The sequence below is a fragment of the Oreochromis aureus genome, linkage group 12, assembly GCF_013358895.1.
Source record: "Oreochromis aureus strain Israel breed Guangdong linkage group 12, ZZ_aureus, whole genome shotgun sequence".
NCBI lineage: Eukaryota > Metazoa > Chordata > Actinopteri > Cichliformes > Cichlidae > Oreochromis > Oreochromis aureus.
This window is the reverse complement of record NC_052953.1, coordinates 12,181,641-12,201,255: the sequence shown is the minus strand read 5'-3', so window position 1 is coordinate 12,201,255 and position 19,615 is coordinate 12,181,641. Positions and strand designations below refer to the sequence as shown.

Sequence of the window (19,615 nt, the reverse complement as noted above, 5' to 3'; positions counted from 1 at the left end):
GCCCTCCTGGCCCCAGTGCAGGGCGTAAAGGGAAGGAACCCAAAGGTGACTTCCGTTTACTGGTGGCATCGCTGGACTTGGCCTGAGGCCCCTTCTTCTGCTACTGCACGACCATCTTAACTTCACATTTGACATTGCCCTGATGATAATAAAACTTTGTTTCAACATTTCATCCTGCACATACATAAAATATTAATTCCATTTAATTGCCAAGTTTCATAGTGTTTTCCTTGCCTTTTTTCTTGATTTCTTCCCTATGTCTTGTGCAAATGATGCCACAGTTACCCAGCACTTTAACTTTCCATTTGCTTTGTTTACTGGTTTGTATGTGTGCACTACATGTGCGCAGAGTTTCAGCTTGGGGCCCTTGGGTAGCTGGTACCTCCGTTTCTTTGTATATAGCCTGCCTGTGGTTTCAAGATGCATGTACTGTAATTAGTAGTTATCCTAATAAATGCTTGGTGCCTCTGTAGGAGCAGCTGGTCTAACACAGAGGAATGATAATGAATAGACGGCTGAGCATGACACAAGTGGTACACAGTCATACAACAAACTCCCACACATCCTCAAATGACAAAACTAGGAAAACGGAAACAAATAGACTATATGTATTCCTAACAAAATCCTTTCTTTAATCTGAAAAAAACAAAAAAACAAACAAAATCTCTCTCTTGCTATCAGACCATGGAAAAGTAAGACACATACTACCCAAAAATCTAATGAAACTGTAGAAATTAATTCCTGGGAATGTGGCGCCACTCTGTGGTGCTTTGGGCTTCCTGCTTCACTTGTAACAAACAATATACAGGACATCTCAGACTTGTTCTATACACTTTATTGGCTATGCAGACTTGATTACAATAAATGATAAACATGGCAAAAATAAGACATAACCATAAAACCATATTTTTAATCACCTTAGTAGTATAGCTTTGTGTTTTACTTTAAAAAAGTGGTTCTTTTACTCAGAAATGGAAGATACAACAATAATTAGTATTAGGGCTATATTCCTTCTTTGACAGTTTTTATATTAACATGAGCTTGTTCACATTATTTGTCTAATAATGCAGCATTCAATGAATAACCATAAATACACAGGAGGCTAATCAAATCCTTCAAAAACAAGAATAAACTTCAAAAACAAATTTCAGAAATGTCAGAGGGAAGCTTCACATGGTGAGCGGTGCCAGTGGTGACATGGACTTGGCACAGCTTCAAAAGCTAGTCTACCGTACATACAAATTACACATAAGGCAAATGTGACTTGAGCTAGGCTAGCTGCTTGCTTGTATTTTTTTATAATCGTGGAGTGGCAGGCCTAGGAATCACAGTTAGCACTGACATATGAATGTCACACAAAATGATCCAGTTACTCTCCTTTAAGTGAATATTTAATCATTAAAATTAATTTCCTCATTTGTAACAGAATTTGTTTGTTCAGCACGAATGATGAGCAAACCAATAGCCAATTAAACACCTAAGGTGATCAATAAAAACAGAATGGAATCAATTAGAGTTCAACTATATACATTCAGATAGAGTTTGAGAGGAACTTAACAGAGAAAATAAACAACTCCAGTGCAGAAAGAGACAGACAGTGACATCCAAAACAAACAGTAAACAGTCTTTTCTTTAAAAGAAGGAGGTGGAGAAAAAAAATGGAGGCCCAGGTGAGAGGATGATCGGCGGTCAGTTTTGGTTTCCTTGAGTTGAATCCAAGTGTTTATTACAGTTTTTTCATCTGTTGGTTTGTGTTGTGGATCTTTGTATCCATTTTGTCCACTTTATTTAGCAGAGCATCAATGGAGTCGTCCTGCCCATCAATTTCAGACTGCAGACCAAGTCCAAGATTCTTCAGTCTACCCAAGCCTACACACATCTCATCTAAGACATTCACAAAAGACATCAGTTCAATTACAGCAGACAAACTTTATATAAAAACGTGTTATGTAACTAAATAAGTGCAGCATTTCCCTACCCAAATTTTTGTCAAGAGTCTGGTGAGCCTCCTTCAGGTATATGTTCTTAGGGTATCCATTCTGTTGAGATGAGCCATCATCTATTGATGCAGTAGCTCCAAATCCTAAAACAATGAAATAAGAAATAGTGAGAGCCAGTAAGTGGTGGGAAGATAGCGTAATGTTGAGGTTCTTGTTCCAACACTTACCTCCCGTATCCAGTTTTCTTAGGTTGGGGTGGCTAGCTTGGTACTTATCTTCATTTTCTCTGCTGCTGGACAAAGCAGTCTGTAATCTGAGAAAGTCAGATAAGAATTGTTCAAACATTTAGGGAGAGACGGTCAATAACAAGTTGTACGCATGAAAGTAAAAAACAAAAATGAATTACCTGAACTTCTAAAAGAAGTTAACATTACTTTAACACAAATTCAGAGTAACTGTTTTAATGCTTTGTTGTAAAATATGATAACTTGCCCCTACACATAACAGCATATCAAACTTTAATATATTGAAAATCCTCTATATCACAGAACTCTTTGATTTGTTAAGGAGTTAAAACATGCAGAAATTAAAACTGGATGATGCTACCACACCTCACTGACACAGAGAATAAAAACAAACTTACCTTTCACTGGCCTTGTAGCCCTTTGGCTGCTCAGGTGGTGGCTTTGTCTCTGGCGTTCCCTTAAAATAATTGACAAGGCCGCCCCACACACTCTTAATACTGTTAATGTGCCTTTGACTGGTCTTCAGGTCTTGATCCATGTTATCCAGCATCTTGTCTGCCCTCTTTATAGCCTCACCCTGTCGCATCAGCTCCTGTAGACCAGAAGGGACTAATTCAGGATGAGGTATGGGAAGACGGGGCCTTTAAAAATAACTCTTTGTTGATTGTTGCCTTTTCAAAGACAGTGTCAATTCTTTGTATAGTAGTGTGAACCTTATTCATTTAAGATACCTCTGCAGTTTCCACACCCATCTTCTCTGATTCATAGATGAGGGAAAGTGAGCGGTAACTGCTATCCACAGCAGACTGCGCTGTACGCATCACTTCCTGCTGGAGACATCTCTGCCTCCTCTCTGCTTCACTCAACCCGCTGTCACTTGGCTCGTCGTCAAACCCCCTACTTTTAGGCTTGAAATCCTCCTCCTCGTCATCATCTGCAAACGGGTTGTGGGATTTAGGGTAGGCCATCTGTGGAGCAAAAACAAATGTTTTGGTAATTTTAGCTAAAGGACTATAAGCCTTTCAACTGTATCACATGATCATCAAGTTACATGTTTTTGTTACCTGTAAATAATGGATTTTAGATTGCTTAAAACTAAAACAACTTCTTGGAACACAATAAAACTATAAACAGGTTAATAAAAGATTAGATATTTGGTTCCAGTCTTGATGATCTTTGGCTTTTTTCAGCTGCTCCCTTTATGGGTTCCCTAAACAGATTATCTGCCACAATCTGACCCTCTCCCTGGCATCCTCTTCTGCCACATAAACCCTCTGCATGTCCTCCTTCGCTATATCCATGAATCTTCTCTGTGGTCTTCTTGTTTTTCCTCTTGCCTGGCAGCTTCATCTTTAACATGCTTTGTCCAATGGATCTAATATCGCTCCTCTGCACATATCCAAACCATCTCAACCACGCCTCTTACGTTGTCTCCCAAGACTTGATAATCTTTTAAGTTCACTTATTCACTGATTAAATCCTTCAAACAGTCTGAGTGTTGTTTATTGTGACTTCAACTAATTTCGCAAAAGCAACAGTTGTCTCAAGGTGCTTTACATTGAAAGGTAAAGCCTATAATAGCAGAGAGATAACCCAAATTATCCCCTCTGTGTAAGCAGAAGGGATCCCCTCCTCTCAACTTTTACTGGAAGAGACCTCCGGCAGAACCAGGCTCAGTTAAGAACAGGCATCTGCAGACCAGCTGCACACATATCTAGCCATTCCATCCATTTTCTTCTGGTTATCCAATTCAGGGTCATGCGTTAGACTGGAACCCATCTCACGAGTCATAGGAAGAAATGCAGAGCTAACACACAGGACACTGCTCCTGCTTTTAAGCCAGCTTTCGAAGCTAATTGTTTTGGTAATATTTTGATTACCAAGTAGTTTTAAGTCCACTCTTTGGCACAACATGTTGAATTCCATGAACTGAATAAGCGGAGGAAAATGGATAGATCGATGGATAGATCGCACCTCGTCGGGAAGAAAAGTTATTTACTATATTTTGGGATCGGATAGCTGAATACCGGTAATTAAACGATGCGTAACATAATACACCTGCTATTTAGATAATAATTAGTTTTATTACAACAATAAGTTTTTGTTGATAAAAGAAGGTTAATTGTTCATTTCGAAACTTGTCTGACCTCGTGTGATTACGAAAGCTCCAGCGTGTTAGCTTCGGCTAACTTCAACGTTGTCCAACAAGTAATTCGAGCAACAGTTAGGCTTGTCAACATATTTCACATTAATCATCTGCAACAATACCTGCTGTGTTATATTAAGAGGAGAAAAATAAAACAGTATTGCAAGTCAAGAAATGTTTGATGTATCGCCGGGGTGTTGGTTTGCTAGTCAACTGTTAGCTTAACTGCCAGTCAACTAAAACGACCACATCCGCAAGAGTCACCACAGGCAATTTTCTCTTATTGAACAAATGCTGTCTAAAACGAAAGTGTAAAAAAAAGAAAAGACACAAAAAAGAACGATTAACTTAACAGACAAACCTTTGACCACAGGAGCCGCGGCAGACGCTGTTGTTGCTCTATCAGCTGACTGAACTCTTCCTATCGCGTTTGATGACGTTGCACACACACTGTCGCGACAGCTGATCTTGCGTAAAGGAAACGCACACCACGGCGATATTGGGGTTACTTACTGATAAAAACCCACGCAGGTTGTAATGTAAATAATATAAATACAATCCATACATTTGCTTAATTTGATCTATTTCAAGCCCTTTATGAGTGAGTTGCTACGGTAACGAAGAGCCCCTGTTAGAAATGTCCCTGCTGAGTTGCCGTACTGCGGCTTTCCCAGGCAGCCCCGCTCGCTTGTTTCCTCTCAGCGATGAATTGCGCTGGTTTAATGTAGGGGTAAACATGTCCGTAATGGGAGGTGGTACGAGGGGGTTTTATTTTAATACAGTCCTGTCGCTGGCCCGCTCTTTGGCCGCACACCGCCCCGCACCGGTCGAAAAGGTGAGAAAACAAGCTTGAGCTCCAAAAACACGCAATAATTAACCATGTTAGTAATTAGAAGCAGTGGCAGGGTTGTTCAGGGTGTAGCTGCGCTTCCGCACAGGCGGTGGCTTATTTTGATCAACGACATGACAACCAAGCTAACATTTAACAGTTATGTTTGTATGTTTGTGTGCGCGTCTCCGTGGTTAGAAATCTCTAAAACGCGAGCCGTGGTGTCCAAAACCCTGAAGCAGAAAAGTGGGCAGTGCAGAGGAAAGTGGCGTTGCTGTGTGGTGCCTGTTACTGCATCGGACGGACAGAGCGGTCAAGCTTGATCGGCACTGCAGTCAAACAGGTTTACAGAGAAATGTTTGAGACAGGAGTTCATTCACAGGCTGCTCTGTTTGTCTTTACTGCTATCAAAATCCGCCTACATGTGTTATATAGTTGGAAACCTGTTGCAGATTGATAGTTGGGTCTTGCCAATATAGGAAAGGTTTTTTAAAAAACAAAACAAAACACAATGGGTACATTTTGTAAATGAAAGTAAAGGGTATTAGAGGGGAACATATGAAGCCATTATCAATAAGCTGTCACCAAGTGTTGTAACTTTAAGGGCTATTATGGGTTATGTTATGTAATTCCCAGTTCTACTGTGTGTTTGAGCTGTAGGGAGGAAACTGCCTAGCACTTTATCTGATATCATAAATGCATGTATCTTAATATCTCTGGCTTGCTGGGTTACACAGTGTGCATAAAAGTGTACAGATTCCAGATGTCATCGGGTAGATGATCAGGTGACCCTGAGCCATCCCTTAGTTAAGCTGTAATAGGGCAAGGTGCTGGAGGCTTCTCATGATGCACCATGTTTCTTCTTCTTTTCACTGTCCCTGTGTTTATATCTCACTTTACTTTTAACCCTTAGTTATTATTAAGCCCTGGCTCTGTTCCACAGTGTTATGTCCTGTTTCCCACCCCCCACCCCCAAGCTGTCTTGGCAGATGGCTGCCCTTCCCAGAGTCTGGTTTTCCTTGAGGTTTATTTTTGTTAAAAGGGAGTTTTTCCTAGCTGCTTTCGCCAAGTGCTTGCTCATAAGGGAGGGTTGTCTGATTGTTGGGGATTTCTCTCTATTAGTGTAGTTGAATTTAATTGAACAGTGCAAGTCTAACAAATATTACTTTCATTTGAACATACACTCACTCTGAAACATCTGGAAGTTTGCTTCCACGACTGAAAAAAAGTATTTTGCTATCTGTAATTCAAAACTTTTGGTAATTATCTCAAAACTTTTACTTAGTAACTCATACTTATTAGAAAATGACTTGAAATTTCAAGTTATTAAGGGTAATACTTGAGAAAATAACCCCCAAATTTTGACTTATGGATGGTAACACATGCTTGTTTTTCAGTAGCAGAAACAAGCTTCTATACAAACAGTTTTTAACACTTGACATATTGTCTAATGCTGTAGTGTTATGTTTTCATATGCTGTGTGACACAAACACACTGGGCTGTCAAGTGAGATAAATCAGCTTAATGTGTGAATATTACCAGCCTGGACTGTTACTTTAATATTCTTTTTTGGCCTTTTAGGTCCAGAAGCTGCAATGTATGTGTCCAGTGGAAGTCCGTGGTGTGTTCACTCTGGATGTGCGTCGCAGAGATGCTGTTATTGCACTGGCTGTGTTTTTGGTGGAATCTGGCTTACAGGTGGGTGGTTGTCAGTAAAAGGCTGAGGAGTGTTTTGAATACAGTATTTTCATTTTACTTCAAGCTGTTATGGTAATACAGTAGATTTAAGATTTCATAGTTTAGGTCATTAGATAGTGAAGTATTGGCATTGCATATTGACACAATACCAATTTTCTATTTTCCTAACTGCTTATCAAACTCTGTTTCACAGGTATAGTAATTGTAATATTGTATTAGAACTATTAGTCCACGTTTGCTCCTGCGCTCTCCTCGGACTCTACATGTATCCCTGTGATAAGCTTATTCTCATAATCTGATTAAGCTGGCGATTAGACATGCAGTTAGCCGTGTAAGCCGCTAACCTCATCACACTTAGACACAGTTGGGAAAGCTTCCCTTCTGTCTGACAGCATAGTGCTGGATGCCTTACTTTTATTTTTAAAGCTGTGATACACTTTCTTTGACCCAGATTTGCTTGTGTGAGATAACCTCGTTGTTTTGATCCGTCACTGCTTGTCAGGCATGCAAAAGTGCTGATTTTATGCTGCCGAGTCCACTTGTTTGTGGTGTGTAATGATTTGTTTTACTCCTGCAGCACAAAGACATACTTGTTTCTTACTTGCTGAGCCTACTGAGAGGGCTGCCACGGGTCCAATGGATCGAAGAAAGCTCAGGAAAGAAAGGAAAAGGTAAGAAGAATCCTCTTATAGTGAGGCTTTTAGTTTTACAATAGACTCCTTTTACTTGTGGCAGTAGAATTTCTAGCAATTCTTATTAATTAATTGTACTGTATTGAGATGTATTACACTGGACAGATGGGTTAATTTTTACTTGAATTGCATATTGTGAACTGCTGCTTCTGTTCCACTTAATGCTCTGTTGCTCTGTATCTGATGTTTACATTTTTGGCAAATCTGCTTATCATTATTTCTTTTCTTTTGTTCAACCTTATGAGGCATTCAATTCAACTGTATCTGTGTAACTTTCTGCTCCTCAGAATTTCTCCCTGTAGCAGAAAACTTCAGCTTCTGTCTAGTGACTCTTCTGTCAGATGTGGCTCAGAGGGATCCAGACTCAAGACAAGAGGTCTGTTTAAAAAGTGGTGATAAATCGTTATATTATTCTCAGGGTTGGGGTGCATTGCATTTAAGTGCTAACTCACTGTTTTTGCACTGTTTTCCCTATAGATCTTAAACACTATAATGGAGGTCATGCAGGCGTTACAGGATATGTGCCAAACACCGGATAATCATGACAAAGGTATAGATAGAAATGCAACAAACATTCTGACTTTAGCTTTTAAAACAAAAAAAAGAACCTTAACGCTGCTCTTTTTTTGTCTGCAGTCTTCCTGTGCAAGTATATTGTTCCCAGCCTGCTTGGCATGACTCGGGCATTTGGCCGCTACAGCCACACAGATGAAGCTCTGTTATCCAAGTTGTTCCCCAAAGATTCTCCTCAGGCACGATGCGTTACAGAGGAAACAGAGGGTGTACGGCGCAGATCCTTCAATGACTTTCGTTCTATTCTACCGTCCTCACTGCTTACAGTGTGCCAGAGTGATACTCTGCGCAGACGCACCGGGACCAACCTAGATTCATCTGCACAGGTCGGTACATGTTGCCAGATTCAAGACGTGTTTTGCTTGTTCAAGATAATTAGGGGAGAATCCAGAGCAATAATAGTTTTATTTGCTTTGTTAATTTATATTATTCAATGATATTGGTATGTTTCGTTACCCATTAAAGTTGTGTAATGTGCTTTCAAACAGATCAGTACAGATCCAGGAGGCCACTCACCCTGCTCTCCTACAACTCCTAGTCCACATTACTTGGAAGGTAAAACTGAAGAAACAGAAGTTACTTTAAAAATAATTGTGTCTTAGTTTTTAGTTTGACTCTATAGTCTGGTAATTCAGCTCAGCTTGTTATTATCAGCTGTCTGTCAGCATTATGTAACAACTGGGCACTTTGTTTTAGGTTTGTTAGGGTGAACTGCAATATCCCCCATACTGTAACATTGTAATAAGCCTGACAGTAAAAACGTTGTAACTGTGGTTAGACTTTTTTGTTTGGGTTCATGCTGAGTTTTATAGCTGCTACGTTATGCCAGATTGATACTAAGGCCTTTAATTGCTTTATGCCCGAAGTGGTATTTCCAATCCCCTATTACCCTATAAAATTGGAAATACCAATTCATACTGTTGTTTGTGGTTAGATTTAGAGTTTTGTAACATTTGCTGTATTTCCACAGATTTCCTGTTAACTATGCTAGCATTCCAAACTCCTTTAGAGAATGTGGTTTTTTTTTTTGGTTTTTTTTTATTGTCTGGGACAGACTCAAAAAGTGTTTTATCTCAGTAATTCTGCATTTATAATCTGCTGTATTACAAGCCCTAATCTGTTACACAGAAAGGTTTAATTGTTGCTATGGAATGTAAATTCAGTAGAATTATGTGTAACAAAAAAACCCTATTTTACAAAGTGAACTATTTCTATATTATTGAAATAGTACACGCTGAGATCTAATGGTCATATTTCATCCTACTTGTTTTTGTTAATAATTCTTCTGCTCCCACTGATTTCAGGTGCCTATTTTCCAGACAGCAACACAGTCGACCCTGACTACTATTTCTCTACAGTCAGCTCCAGTTTCTCGGTATCTCCACTCTTCCTGGGGGAAGGAGAAAATGAGGTGGAGGTGCCTGCGGATCTGCTCCGACAGCTCCTTGCCATGGTGCAGTAGCCTACTACCCATACACCGTTTGCAGCTCTTTAAATCTTTTACTGTTGCTTCTCATCCAGTTTATGTATCTTGAGCCTTTACAGTAGTTGTGTGCAATGTTGGCTTGCAGGTGAAGAAGTTTGTGTCCGAGTCATTTTTGAAAACTCTGGATGCCACTGTGACAGAAGTCATAGAGGTAAGCATATGACCGCTGTCTGTGCAAAATTATAATTGGTAAATTCAAAGTTAGACACAGGCTCTTATCAGTTAAATAATCTGTTCTGTCAATGTCTCCTCTGTTTGTTGTTAAGTCTAATCCTGGAATCAACCTCTATTACAAAACCTTCAGTGACCCTCTCTATGTGTGTGTGTTCAAAATGCTGCGGGACACACTATATTACATGAAAGGTAAAACAACAGAGAGTGTATTTATTATGCATTAACAGCAGGCAGCCCTGCTGTTGCTATTGTTCTGTTTGCCAGCCAATTTTGTGCTGAACACTATTTTACAAATACTCATTCTCTCTTTATGTTTTTAAAGCTCTACAGCCAACGTTTGTGCGGGAAGTGCACGATTTTGTACTGGAACAGTTTAGCAGCAGTCAGTCGGAGCTGCAGAGGGTTCTTCATGATACTGGAGGGCTGCCAGGGGAACAAAGCCCCCTCAAGCTTCGTTGCCAAGCCAACGCTGCATGCGTGGACCTTATGGTGTGGGCCGTTAAAGATGAGCAAGGTAATGAATTGCAGCAGAAAGTGAACAGTGTATATTCAGACGTCATAATCAGAGGGATCTGGATGTGTTTGCTGGTGCTGATGCTGTCATATTTTTTTTTTTCTTCAGGAGCTGAGAATTTGTGTACCAAACTGTCAGAGAAACTGCAGTCAAAAACCTCCAGTAAAGTCATCATTGCCCATATGCCTCTGCTCATCTGTTGCCTACAGGTATAATAATATTATTACAAATGTAGAAAAGTACAGTGTTACAGAAGGTTCTGAACATTTTGTTTCTGTGCTGTGCATTGGTTTAATGGTTTTCTGACTGTCTTCTACTTCATTTCAGGGCCTGGGTCGCCTGTGTGAAAGGTTTCCAGTAGTTGCTCACTCTGCCACAACCTCTCTCAAGGATTTCCTGGTGGTTCCTTCTCCTGTTCTTATAAAACTCTACAAGTACCACAACCAGTACAGCACAGGTACTTGCTGTGTAAACTGGTTTCTTCAAATCCACCTCTGAGCTAAGACTAAAAACTCCTATCCTCATAAGTATTTTGCTCTAAAAACACCATGAAGCATATTTAGGATTATTTTTTACAGCAAATAAATATAGTTTTATTTAAAGAGCATAGTCTCTTCTAAGTCTTCACACAGAAAGGATGTTTTCTAAGTTGAAAACGGGTTAATAACACCTAAGTTTCCTATGACTGTGCTGTAGTAAACCTGCAACTTCTGCCTGAAAGTACAGTGAAATTAATATTTCAATTGCCACTTTGAAAACAGCATCCAGCGCACATCTATCTTATCCAAAGAACAGCACAGTTGGTGCAAAGATAAATGGGACATGAGTCATGTTGCTAAGAGCACAATGACAAATATGCATCAATAACAATGTCATTGTCACGCCCAGCTCACAACCATCATTGATCTAAACTGTTCATTGATGAGTGGCTACAGACTCAGAACAGTTGTAAATGTAATTCAGGGTATAGATTTTTGCTTTTTCTGAACACAGAGTGCTGTTTTTCTATAGATAAGTCATTTAATTTATAAATTACAAAATGCGCTCTTTAGATTTTACACTTGGCTCTTCCTTTATTCACATGTAGCATCTTGTTTTACATTGTGTTATAACTTGTATTCTGTTTGCGCTAATATTTATGTGTTTGTGCTGCTGTTACACTTCTTTCAGGCACAGGAGAAATTAGGATAAATGTGACCAATGAGCACTCTCAGTCCACCTTCAACTTACTGTCAAACAGGAAAGACCAGCCTTCCATGTATGAACAGCTCAGAGATATTTCCATTGACAACATCTGCAGGTTGGATACAAACACACCTAGCACTGCTCCTCTGAGATTAAAAAAAAATTAAACTGTTTTTATTTAACATTCTGTTTTTACCTTTTTGTCCTTTTCTCTGTCAGATGTCTGAAAGCTGGTTTGACGATGGACAACGTGATAGTCGAGGCTTTCTTGGCTAGTCTTTCAAACCGTCTATACATTTCACAGGAGAATGACAAGTGAGCAACGTTTCTACTAAAAACAAAATACTTTAGGCTTTAGAATCACCCAAGTGATATCCAAGTCCTTGACGCAGATACCCTGATGAACTGCTTTAAAAATAAATAATCTAATTTCTTCCAGGGATGCCCATCTAATTCCAGATCACACCATTCGAGCACTTGGCCACATTGCAGTAGCTCTGAGAGACACTCCGAAAGTCATGGAGCACATTCTGCAGATCCTCCAGCAAAAGTTCTGCCAGCCTCCTTCACAGCTGGATGTGCTCATCATAGACCAGCTTGGCTGTATGGTCATTACAGGAAATGTATGTACACATTGCAGAGAAACTTGCTCCCAATTTTTAGATGTCTTCATGGCGGACAGGGCATATAGGCAAAGGAGTAAATAATTACCTAACAAATTACACCATAGGTGAAATGCTTGGCCTAACAAAATCTATCTCAGCTTTATAATATTCAGCTTTTGACACTTGGCATTATTCAACACCACAGACAGAAAGGGAGATTTTGACCATACTTAATATTTGATGGGCTACTGAGCTGTTTACATAATATTTGGTCCCACCCTCTTAAATGCCTACAAAATGTGTGGTACATATAAACTCATCGGCCAGTTCATTAGTTTCACCTTGCTAGTACTGGGTTGGTCCCCTTTTACCTTCAAAACTGTTTTTAATTATTTATGGCAAATATACAAGAAGGTGCTAAAAACATTACTCAGAGATTTTGACCCATTAAAAGATTAGTTGGCTGCACATCTATGATACAAGCCATCACTACCACCAGTCTGACTGATGTTTATGCCATATTCTGATCACATCATCCAATTGTCACAACAGAAACTGAGACTCATTAGACCAGGAAACATTTTTCCAGTCTTCTGACATCCAACTTTAGTTAGCCTGTGCCAATTATAGCCTCAGTGTCCTCTTTGTGACTGACCGCACCTTGTGCGGTCTTCTGCTGTTTTAGCTCATCTACTTCAAGGTTTAATGTGCTGGTTTAATGTCTCCGGCATACATTGGTTGGTGAAGAGTGGTTATTTGAATTACTGTTGCCTTCCTGTCAGCTCAAAATAGTCTGGCCATTCTCCTTTGACCCCAGGCATAAATAAAACATTTTCACCCAGATCACTGCTGCTCTGCTGCTTTTTCCCCAGCCATTCTCTATAAACCCCAGATGTGGCTGTGTGGGGAAAATCCCAGTACATCAGCAGTTTTCGAAACAAGATCGGCCTCTCTGGCACTAACAGTCTTTTCATGTTCGAATCACTTAAATCAAATTTCTGATGCTCAGTACACAGGCCATCTTGACAGTGTCTACATGCTTAAATTAACTGAATTCCTGACATGTGATTGACTGATTAGATATTTATGTTATCAAGAAGTTGAACAAGTATACCTAATGAAGTGGCGATTGAGTTTACCCTGATGTAAACTGCATCTTGATTTGGTGGTAGAGGAATACAGAGGCGTTAATTCGAGTTCCTTTTGCTAAAGATGCTGACACATCGTAATTATTGTAAACTTGTCAGCTGGTGTTTATTTCTTCAGTGCACTTAAACATTAAGAAAGGAGTCCAAGACTCCTAATGACACTCCACTGGAGTGTAATCGGGTGCTCTGGACAAAAAGCCCACCCTCATTCTGACAAACATCTTAAAAAAAAAAGTACTGAAAATAGATCTCACCAAAACGCCCAACTGATATAGATCTTTTGCGTTTTATCACCACTAATGTTTATTGTTGAGAAAATTGTAACTTTTGTAAGCAGCACCGTGTTATCTTGACATTCTCCCACTGGTTCTTACATTTCAGCTTTTAAACCATGTCCTTATGTGTCTCTTTGTTTGTAGCAATACATCTACCAGGAGGTGTGGAATCTGTTCCAGCAGATCAGTGTGAAAGCAAGTTCAGTGGTCTACTCAGCCACCAAAGACTACAGAGATCATGGCTACAGGTCAGCATCTGCTCTCACATTTTTCAACGAGTGACCAGCAGCTGCAAGAGTGTTTAAAGTTACAGTTACTCACTGCCATCAGTTATGAACAGAAGACTTCTATGTTATACTTCTACCTGATTAGTTATTACAGGCATGTTTAACTTGGTTACATTTATGGCTATATGTACTGCAGCTGTGTTTAACTTTTTCCTCCATCTGTGCTGTTGTTTCCCCATCAAGGCACTGCTCTCTGGCAGTGATAAATGCTCTTGCCAACATTGCAGCCAACCTGCAGGGGGAGCAGCTTGTGGACGAACTGTTGGTGAACCTTTTAGAACTGTTTGTTCAACTGGGCCTTGAAGGAAAGAGAGCCAGCGAGAGGGCCTCTGACAAGGGCCCCGCACTAAAGGTACATGGTTCCTCACATAAACATCCAAACACAAGAGGAAATTGGTAACAGCCACATTGATGGCATGCTAATAGCTCTCTCTATCGCCCTAGGCATCAAGTAGTGCTGGAAATCTTGGAGTCCTCATTCCAGTGATTGCTGTGGTGAGTAGCCGTTAAAGGGGGTTTCCCTTTAATGGCTCTTTTTGTAAGTGTTAAAATACCCGTATATAGGTTAGCTGAGGTAGCTACATCAATGTTTGAGTTCTTGCAAGGGAATACAAAGTGTTAGTTAGGTTTTAACTGTATGAACAAATATTTACCAAGTCAGTTGCAGTACAGACATCGGTGTTATAGTTCAATGCTGAATGCTACTGCTTTAAGCCCCCCCCAAACATTATGCGCCTACAGTAATATTATAATACAGTCCATTCAGTTTATATTTTTTTAGTGTATATATAGTCCTCCACTTGTGTGCTAGTTAGTACTTTCCATTAATAGTAATAGTTTTAGGTCTTAACACATTAAATATTTAAATAGTAAAGTTGAAATTTTCGTTTTTAGAGCACCCCCTTTGTTGAAAAAAAAGTAATTTTACAAGATTAAGCTTTATTCACAGAAATGACTGTTTCACTTCAGCCTTAGAGTAAGAACATTTTCAAAATTCTGTTTTCTGAGCACGCTTCTACATTAGTGTCATTGCAAAAGATAAAACATTAACAGACAGATAAGCATTTATTGAGTTATTCAGAGACACTCTGTGCTTTGAGTTATATAAGGGAGAACTTTAAATGTTCAGTTGGAGGCTATACTCACATGAAATATTCTTTACTTGATGTCAACTTCTAAAATCAGCCAAATCTAGTCGGTCATTCTAAGCAGGCTTGTCATGAATAGTTTAGCTGTGCAACACAACTTTTTGTTTAGCTCTGGGAGGGATTGGCCACCCGGCCCATGAACACGAGGCAGTCCGTGCGGTGCTCGTAGATCAGGAAGAGGAAGGGGTGATCGACGACGAAGCGAATCTGAGAGGAGAGCGGCATGAAGCCCACCTGAGTCAGAGCAGCAGCTTCTGTTCCCTCTTCATTCACAGTGATGATTCCTTGGTGCTTCAGCTGCAGAGAGAAATCAGAATCTGTACATTACTTTGAAACAGCAGGAAGTATTGTATGCTGTTAATAAGATGTCCAGGTGACTGAATGGATCACAGATCATGATCATTTGTCAGCGATTTGGTATTACTCACCCAGTTCATGGAAACTCTTTCAGAGGTCATGCCAGAGAAATCTGCAGTCTCCTCAAACACGCCAGTGAGGCCCATCTTCTTCAGGTTTTCAATCAAGTCATAGTTTTGCTCCAGTTTAAACCGAGGTAGCACAATCTCACGTGTCCTGAAGGGGACATAGAAGTTTGTCATAGTTGAATCATTTTAAATCGCAACAATATCCAAACTTTTTTTCCACTTTTCCCCATAAACCAGTAGCTTTAAAAGATCCTCTACTGAAAAACTTTATTGACTCAGCTGCTGACCTGTTTGTCATGTTTTTGAGCCACTTATTGACGACAGTGGGAGAGATCTCCTGCTCCAAGGACCTCATGCCAGTGAGCTTCCTTGGCAAGGCGATGAGCATGCTGATGTTTCCTGTGTATGGGAGCTGAAAAAAGGAAATTTGATCTTTTTGTGGTGCTGTTAGGTTAAACTGTTTACGCGTCCGTTTGTGAGAACATTTTTGTTGAAGATTGGCACTCAGCATTGAATCAGTATGTGGCCACCCACCTGTAGGACATCACAGTCTAATTCATGATCGGCAGCAGCTAGATAGTTCCCCTTGTTTGTCATCATTGGCACACGTACATTTGTTTTTTCATTAACTCTGAAGTTGCGATAGTGAGTCATTTCTTTAGGGAATTTTTGCTCCCAAGTTCCTGTTTAGTCAAACAAATAAAGTCAAACAGCCATGTTGAAATCATAGGGATCTTTTGAAAGCATGTCATATTTTTTTCTCTCACCTTTGAAGTACAGGTAGTTAAGCAGCATCAGCACCATATTTGGATCCACACTCTTCAGCGGTTCCCGAATCAGCCCTTTAGTGAGCTTTTGTATGCGCTGGTTTGCCTTAGCCAGAAAGGCAGGGTCTCTGAAGTCCACTGACTGAGGCTCTGCAAAATAGTAATTCTTTGTCTCTGCCCGGAAAGTGTCTTTCACAGAGATGCTGTTCTTGACGTAGACATCATTTACAGAGCGCAATGTGTAGCCAAAGTTCCTCCTGAAGAGCCTGTGTGTCAGCTTCCTGAAAAGCTTGTGCACTGTTGTGTTGTCATAGTGATGACTGGCGTTGACAAACTCAGCGAATCCCAGAACTTTGTAGATCTGATCATGGGTTTCAGATCTCGCACCTAAAGACATCATCCCCATGGCAATGGAGATCCCAGCGGGTGCTAGCAGGATGTTGTCAGTTTGGTTGACGTTGTTTCGAAGACTTCGATAGAGGTTAAAGCCAAAACGGCCATTCACCATGTTGAGGCGCTGAAGGCGAGAACGACCGTGGAACAGTCGCAGAAGTCTGGCACGGCGAATCTTTGGGTCAGAGGGTTCGGCAAAGATGTCAATGTCGGGGGCTGGTGTGGCAATCTCATCGACCTCATCCCCTTCGCTGAAAGACATGTTTAGATTCATCATCTAACCATTTAAAAGTAGAGTAATAAGTAACTGTTTATTGTGGTTTGTACATGTGTCCCATAGTTGATGTGTATACACATATACACAGTTACATCATCAACACTACCAAGAAAAATATCACAAGCGTACAAGTGTTTATGTTGTAAACGAACTTTAGTTAATATACACTTTAAGTATTTTTACAAAAACATATTTAAACAATCCACCCCAGTAAAAAAAATCACTAATACTCACATGTAGTCATCACTGCCTGCTGCTAGGATCTTATCAAAGTCAATATAATCTTCATCCTCAAAGCCATCAAATAGGTCATTAGTGACAGTGTTTTCCTTGTGGTACTCCAAGGGTAGGGACTCTATGTCCACTGTGCCATCTGCTTCGAAGCCTCTGGGGTCCGGTTTGGGGTCACTGAAGTGAGAGCTGAGATCTTTGATTCCAGCCAGAGATGGACTAGCCAGCAGACAGACTGCTGAGATGAGAGTGATGACCCACATCCTAATGGCTGAGGCAGAGGAAATGCATATTTAGCACGACCACTTTAAATAGATCTGATTCAATTAGATGCTTAAAAATCTGTAGATATGAAATAATTTCCTTGCTGTTGAAAAATTTAACCTAGTTTTTAAAAGAAAACAGCAGTTTGTCTGTAATAACGGTAATGTCTTACCTTTACTGGGTCGTGGTGTAAAGCCTTCTGTTGCTTCTGTTTGTAGGACTAAGAGCAAAGAATTGAATACACCACTGAACTTTGATGTGGGCTTCTCTTGAACAAATAAACCAGATCAAACAGACCAAAACGTCCTGTGACTGACTCCAACCTTTAACTCTTCACCATTCTGCTCACTTGTTAAGAATATATTTTACTAACAGTTAAATGTCCTGTAGTTCAGTAACACATTGTTTGCAGCTTTTAATTTATTTGTAAGCCTTACATTTTGTTAGTATGCATAATATCCAGTGTGTAATAACCTTTTGTACTCAAAGGGAGTACCAGTATTTTGTTTTTTATATTCACTTTTTGCATAAAATTATTGATTTAAGCGATAACAGTTATTGATTTAGAGCAATTGTCTGTCTTGTCTGGCTTTTTTGACTCATAGTTGACCAGGAGGCTTCCACCAATCAAAGAGGCCAAGCCCCGCCTCCAGAAGCTGTTTAGGGACTTCTGGTTGTACTCAGTGGTCATGGGTTTCGCTGTGGAAGGATCAGGTAAGCAAAGAATTAAGTAATTTTCATATGCTTTGCATACAGAAGAATGGTTGAGCACCATATCCTATCACATGAATGTGAAGTGATATTCAAAGCTTCATGCCATGAGTTGGCATTTATGGGGTTAAGCTCCTCCCATGATGAGGCTCCTTGCTGTGTTCAGCACTGTTTTGGAATCTCAAGGCATCTGTGGCTTTCATTTGTAAAACATAGATCATGTAGTTGTTTGCTTAGACTTATACGAGCAGAATTACAAGAAATATAATAATCATGAAGATTTTACACCAAAAATATAAAGATAGATCAATTGTCACAAACCTAATTTAATTTTAAGATTCACCATAAACATAAGATTCATAGGTCTGTGTCAGTGTCTAACCAGAAGTACTAGGAGGTGCTTCTGCAGTAGCCAGGGGTATGTGGAGTGGTTAGCTCAATTAACTTTGCAAGGAGTGAAGAACTGAGTAGAATTTAACAAGATCTAGAAGGGAAAGGTAATAGATGCATAGTCAGTAGTACATAGTAGTCAGAAGTTATTAAAAGAAATACATTAACAGTTATAATTTAGAATGAAATTGTTGGCTTACAGTAAAATTATTAAACATGATTGTATATAATTTCCTTAGAGATTAATAAAGTATTCTGATTCTGAAAACAAAGTTGTTGCTCAAACTTTGAGGATAAATCAGCGAAATTGATCAGTAATAGATGTTAAATTAAGTAATATCTAAAAATAAAAGAAACGTTCCAAATTCTGTTCAAAATGGATTCAGCTTATTTTGAAGAAAGGTTGTGTTTTTTTTCCTGGTACATCTGCCACGGCTGTGTTGATATGTGGATATTTCTTGAAATATCTTTTGTCTTTTTAGGGCTTTGGCCAGAGGAGTGGTATGAAGGTGTGTGTGAGATTGCTACCAAGTCTCCTCTTCTCACCTTCCCCAGTGGAGAACCTCTGCGGTCTGAGCTACAGTACAACTCAGCTCTGAAAAACGACACAGTCACCCCGGTACAGTGTTCAAAATAGTTTTGATTTGTTTTTTTTTTAATTAAAGGAATACCAGAATTAATATTTAGGTGTTCAAATCTTTTTTTCCTCCAGGCGGAGTTAAGTGAACTGCGGTCAACCATCAGCAATCTCCTTGATCCACCTCCTGAAGGGTCTGCCCTCATTAACAAGCTAGACTTTGCCATGTCCACATACCTGCTCTCCGTCTACCGATTAGAATACATGAGGTCAGCTCTATTGGCATGAGCTTAATTTCCTTGTCTTTTCTCACCTTTGATTGCTTAAGTGAGGTCACAATGTGCAAAAATGTAATTTCCTCCTGTTATCTCTCTCAGGATGCTGCGGTCCAATGATCCTGATAGGTTCCAGGTCATGTTTCGATACTTTGAAGACAAAGCAATCCAGAAAGACAAATCTGGTGAGAGCTTTGTGCCCGAATCAATTTAATCATCCTGTTGTCTTTTTAATATATGGAACCCATTTTCTCAGTTTTCCTTTTTTGCAGGCATGATGCAGTGCATCATTTGTGTTGGCGACAAGGTATTTGATGTTTTCCTTCAGATGATGGCTGAGAAGGTAGGGGGCATTTAAAT

General features: G+C 39.8%; 3 protein-coding genes across 5 annotated transcripts in view; 1 reads left to right on the top strand and 2 right to left on the bottom strand.

The window, feature by feature from the left end:
* Nucleotides 1-818: 818 nt before the first annotated feature.
* Nucleotides 819-4,814, bottom strand: snap29 (synaptosome associated protein 29). Its single transcript, XM_031728012.2, has 6 exons — nucleotides 4,693-4,814; nucleotides 2,917-3,153; nucleotides 2,584-2,777; nucleotides 2,168-2,253; nucleotides 1,979-2,083; nucleotides 819-1,884 (listed from the first exon to the last, which is right to left on the bottom strand). The coding sequence occupies exons 2-6, from the start codon at nucleotides 3,151-3,153 to the stop codon at nucleotides 1,727-1,729; spliced, it is 780 nt and encodes a 259-aa protein (XP_031583872.1). The 5' UTR covers nucleotides 4,693-4,814; the 3' UTR covers nucleotides 819-1,726.
* A 13-nt stretch (nucleotides 4,815-4,827) lies between these two features.
* The window catches only part of pi4kab (phosphatidylinositol 4-kinase, catalytic, alpha b), a 31,648-nt gene continuing 16,860 nt past the window's right edge, over nucleotides 4,828-19,615 (top strand). For 2 of the 3 annotated variants that reach the window (XM_031728015.2, XM_031728013.2), the window contains exons 1-24: nucleotides 4,828-5,166; nucleotides 6,742-6,858; nucleotides 7,436-7,529; nucleotides 7,838-7,926; nucleotides 8,028-8,100; nucleotides 8,187-8,449; nucleotides 8,612-8,678; nucleotides 9,428-9,576; nucleotides 9,695-9,760; nucleotides 9,876-9,972; nucleotides 10,106-10,297; nucleotides 10,406-10,506; nucleotides 10,625-10,754; nucleotides 11,468-11,597; nucleotides 11,702-11,797; nucleotides 11,922-12,105; nucleotides 13,655-13,758; nucleotides 13,981-14,149; nucleotides 14,242-14,292; nucleotides 17,908-18,016; nucleotides 18,886-19,022; nucleotides 19,116-19,249; nucleotides 19,358-19,440; nucleotides 19,528-19,598. In XM_031728015.2, coding sequence (XP_031583875.2) covers nucleotides 4,969-5,166; nucleotides 6,742-6,858; nucleotides 7,436-7,529; nucleotides 7,838-7,926; nucleotides 8,028-8,100; nucleotides 8,187-8,449; nucleotides 8,612-8,678; nucleotides 9,428-9,576; nucleotides 9,695-9,760; nucleotides 9,876-9,972; nucleotides 10,106-10,297; nucleotides 10,406-10,506; nucleotides 10,625-10,754; nucleotides 11,468-11,597; nucleotides 11,702-11,797; nucleotides 11,922-12,105; nucleotides 13,655-13,758; nucleotides 13,981-14,149; nucleotides 14,242-14,292; nucleotides 17,908-18,016; nucleotides 18,886-19,022; nucleotides 19,116-19,249; nucleotides 19,358-19,440; nucleotides 19,528-19,598 — 2,904 coding nt within the window. In that variant the 5' untranslated portion in view covers nucleotides 4,828-4,968. Of the gene's footprint in view, nucleotides 5,167-5,358; nucleotides 5,504-6,741; nucleotides 6,859-7,435; nucleotides 7,530-7,837; nucleotides 7,927-8,027; nucleotides 8,101-8,186; nucleotides 8,450-8,611; nucleotides 8,679-9,427; nucleotides 9,577-9,694; nucleotides 9,761-9,875; nucleotides 9,973-10,105; nucleotides 10,298-10,405; nucleotides 10,507-10,624; nucleotides 10,755-11,467; nucleotides 11,598-11,701; nucleotides 11,798-11,921; nucleotides 12,106-13,654; nucleotides 13,759-13,980; nucleotides 14,150-14,241; nucleotides 14,293-17,907; nucleotides 18,017-18,885; nucleotides 19,023-19,115; nucleotides 19,250-19,357; nucleotides 19,441-19,527; nucleotides 19,599-19,615 lie in introns of all 3 variants that reach the window. The other variant, XM_039621206.1, reaches the window with a different exon arrangement.
* Nucleotides 14,717-17,576, bottom strand: serpind1 (serpin peptidase inhibitor, clade D (heparin cofactor), member 1). The gene is made up of 7 exons (XM_031728016.2): nucleotides 17,475-17,576; nucleotides 17,042-17,309; nucleotides 16,138-16,781; nucleotides 15,905-16,053; nucleotides 15,658-15,782; nucleotides 15,374-15,518; nucleotides 14,717-15,242 (listed from the first exon to the last, which is right to left on the bottom strand). Exons 2-7 carry the CDS (start codon nucleotides 17,299-17,301, stop codon nucleotides 15,051-15,053), a joined length of 1,515 nt encoding a protein of 504 aa, XP_031583876.1. The 5' UTR covers nucleotides 17,302-17,309; nucleotides 17,475-17,576; the 3' UTR covers nucleotides 14,717-15,050.

Bases quoted from the DNA above. Each gene is read 5' to 3' on its own strand.
- snap29 (XM_031728012.2), bottom strand. From the start codon at position 3,153: ATGGCCTACCCTAAATCCCACAACCCGTTTGCAGATGATGACGAGGAG. The intron at 2,778-2,916 runs GTATCTTAAATG...TCTGGTCTACAG, and splicing joins TGGGTGTGGAAACTGCAGAG to GAGCTGATGCGACAGGGTGA. The intron at 1,885-1,978 runs GTAGGGAAATGC...TGAATGTCTTAG, and splicing joins GACTCTTGACAAAAATTTGG to ATGAGATGTGTGTAGGCTTG.
- serpind1 (XM_031728016.2), bottom strand. From the start codon at position 17,301: ATGTGGGTCATCACTCTCATCTCAGCAGTCTGTCTGCTGGCTAGTCCA. The intron at 16,782-17,041 runs GTGAGTATTAGT...CATGTCTTTCAG, and splicing joins GCAGGCAGTGATGACTACAT to CGAAGGGGATGAGGTCGATG. The intron at 15,783-15,904 runs GTGGGTGGCCAC...TCCTTTTTTCAG, and splicing joins TAGACTGTGATGTCCTACAG to CTCCCATACACAGGAAACAT.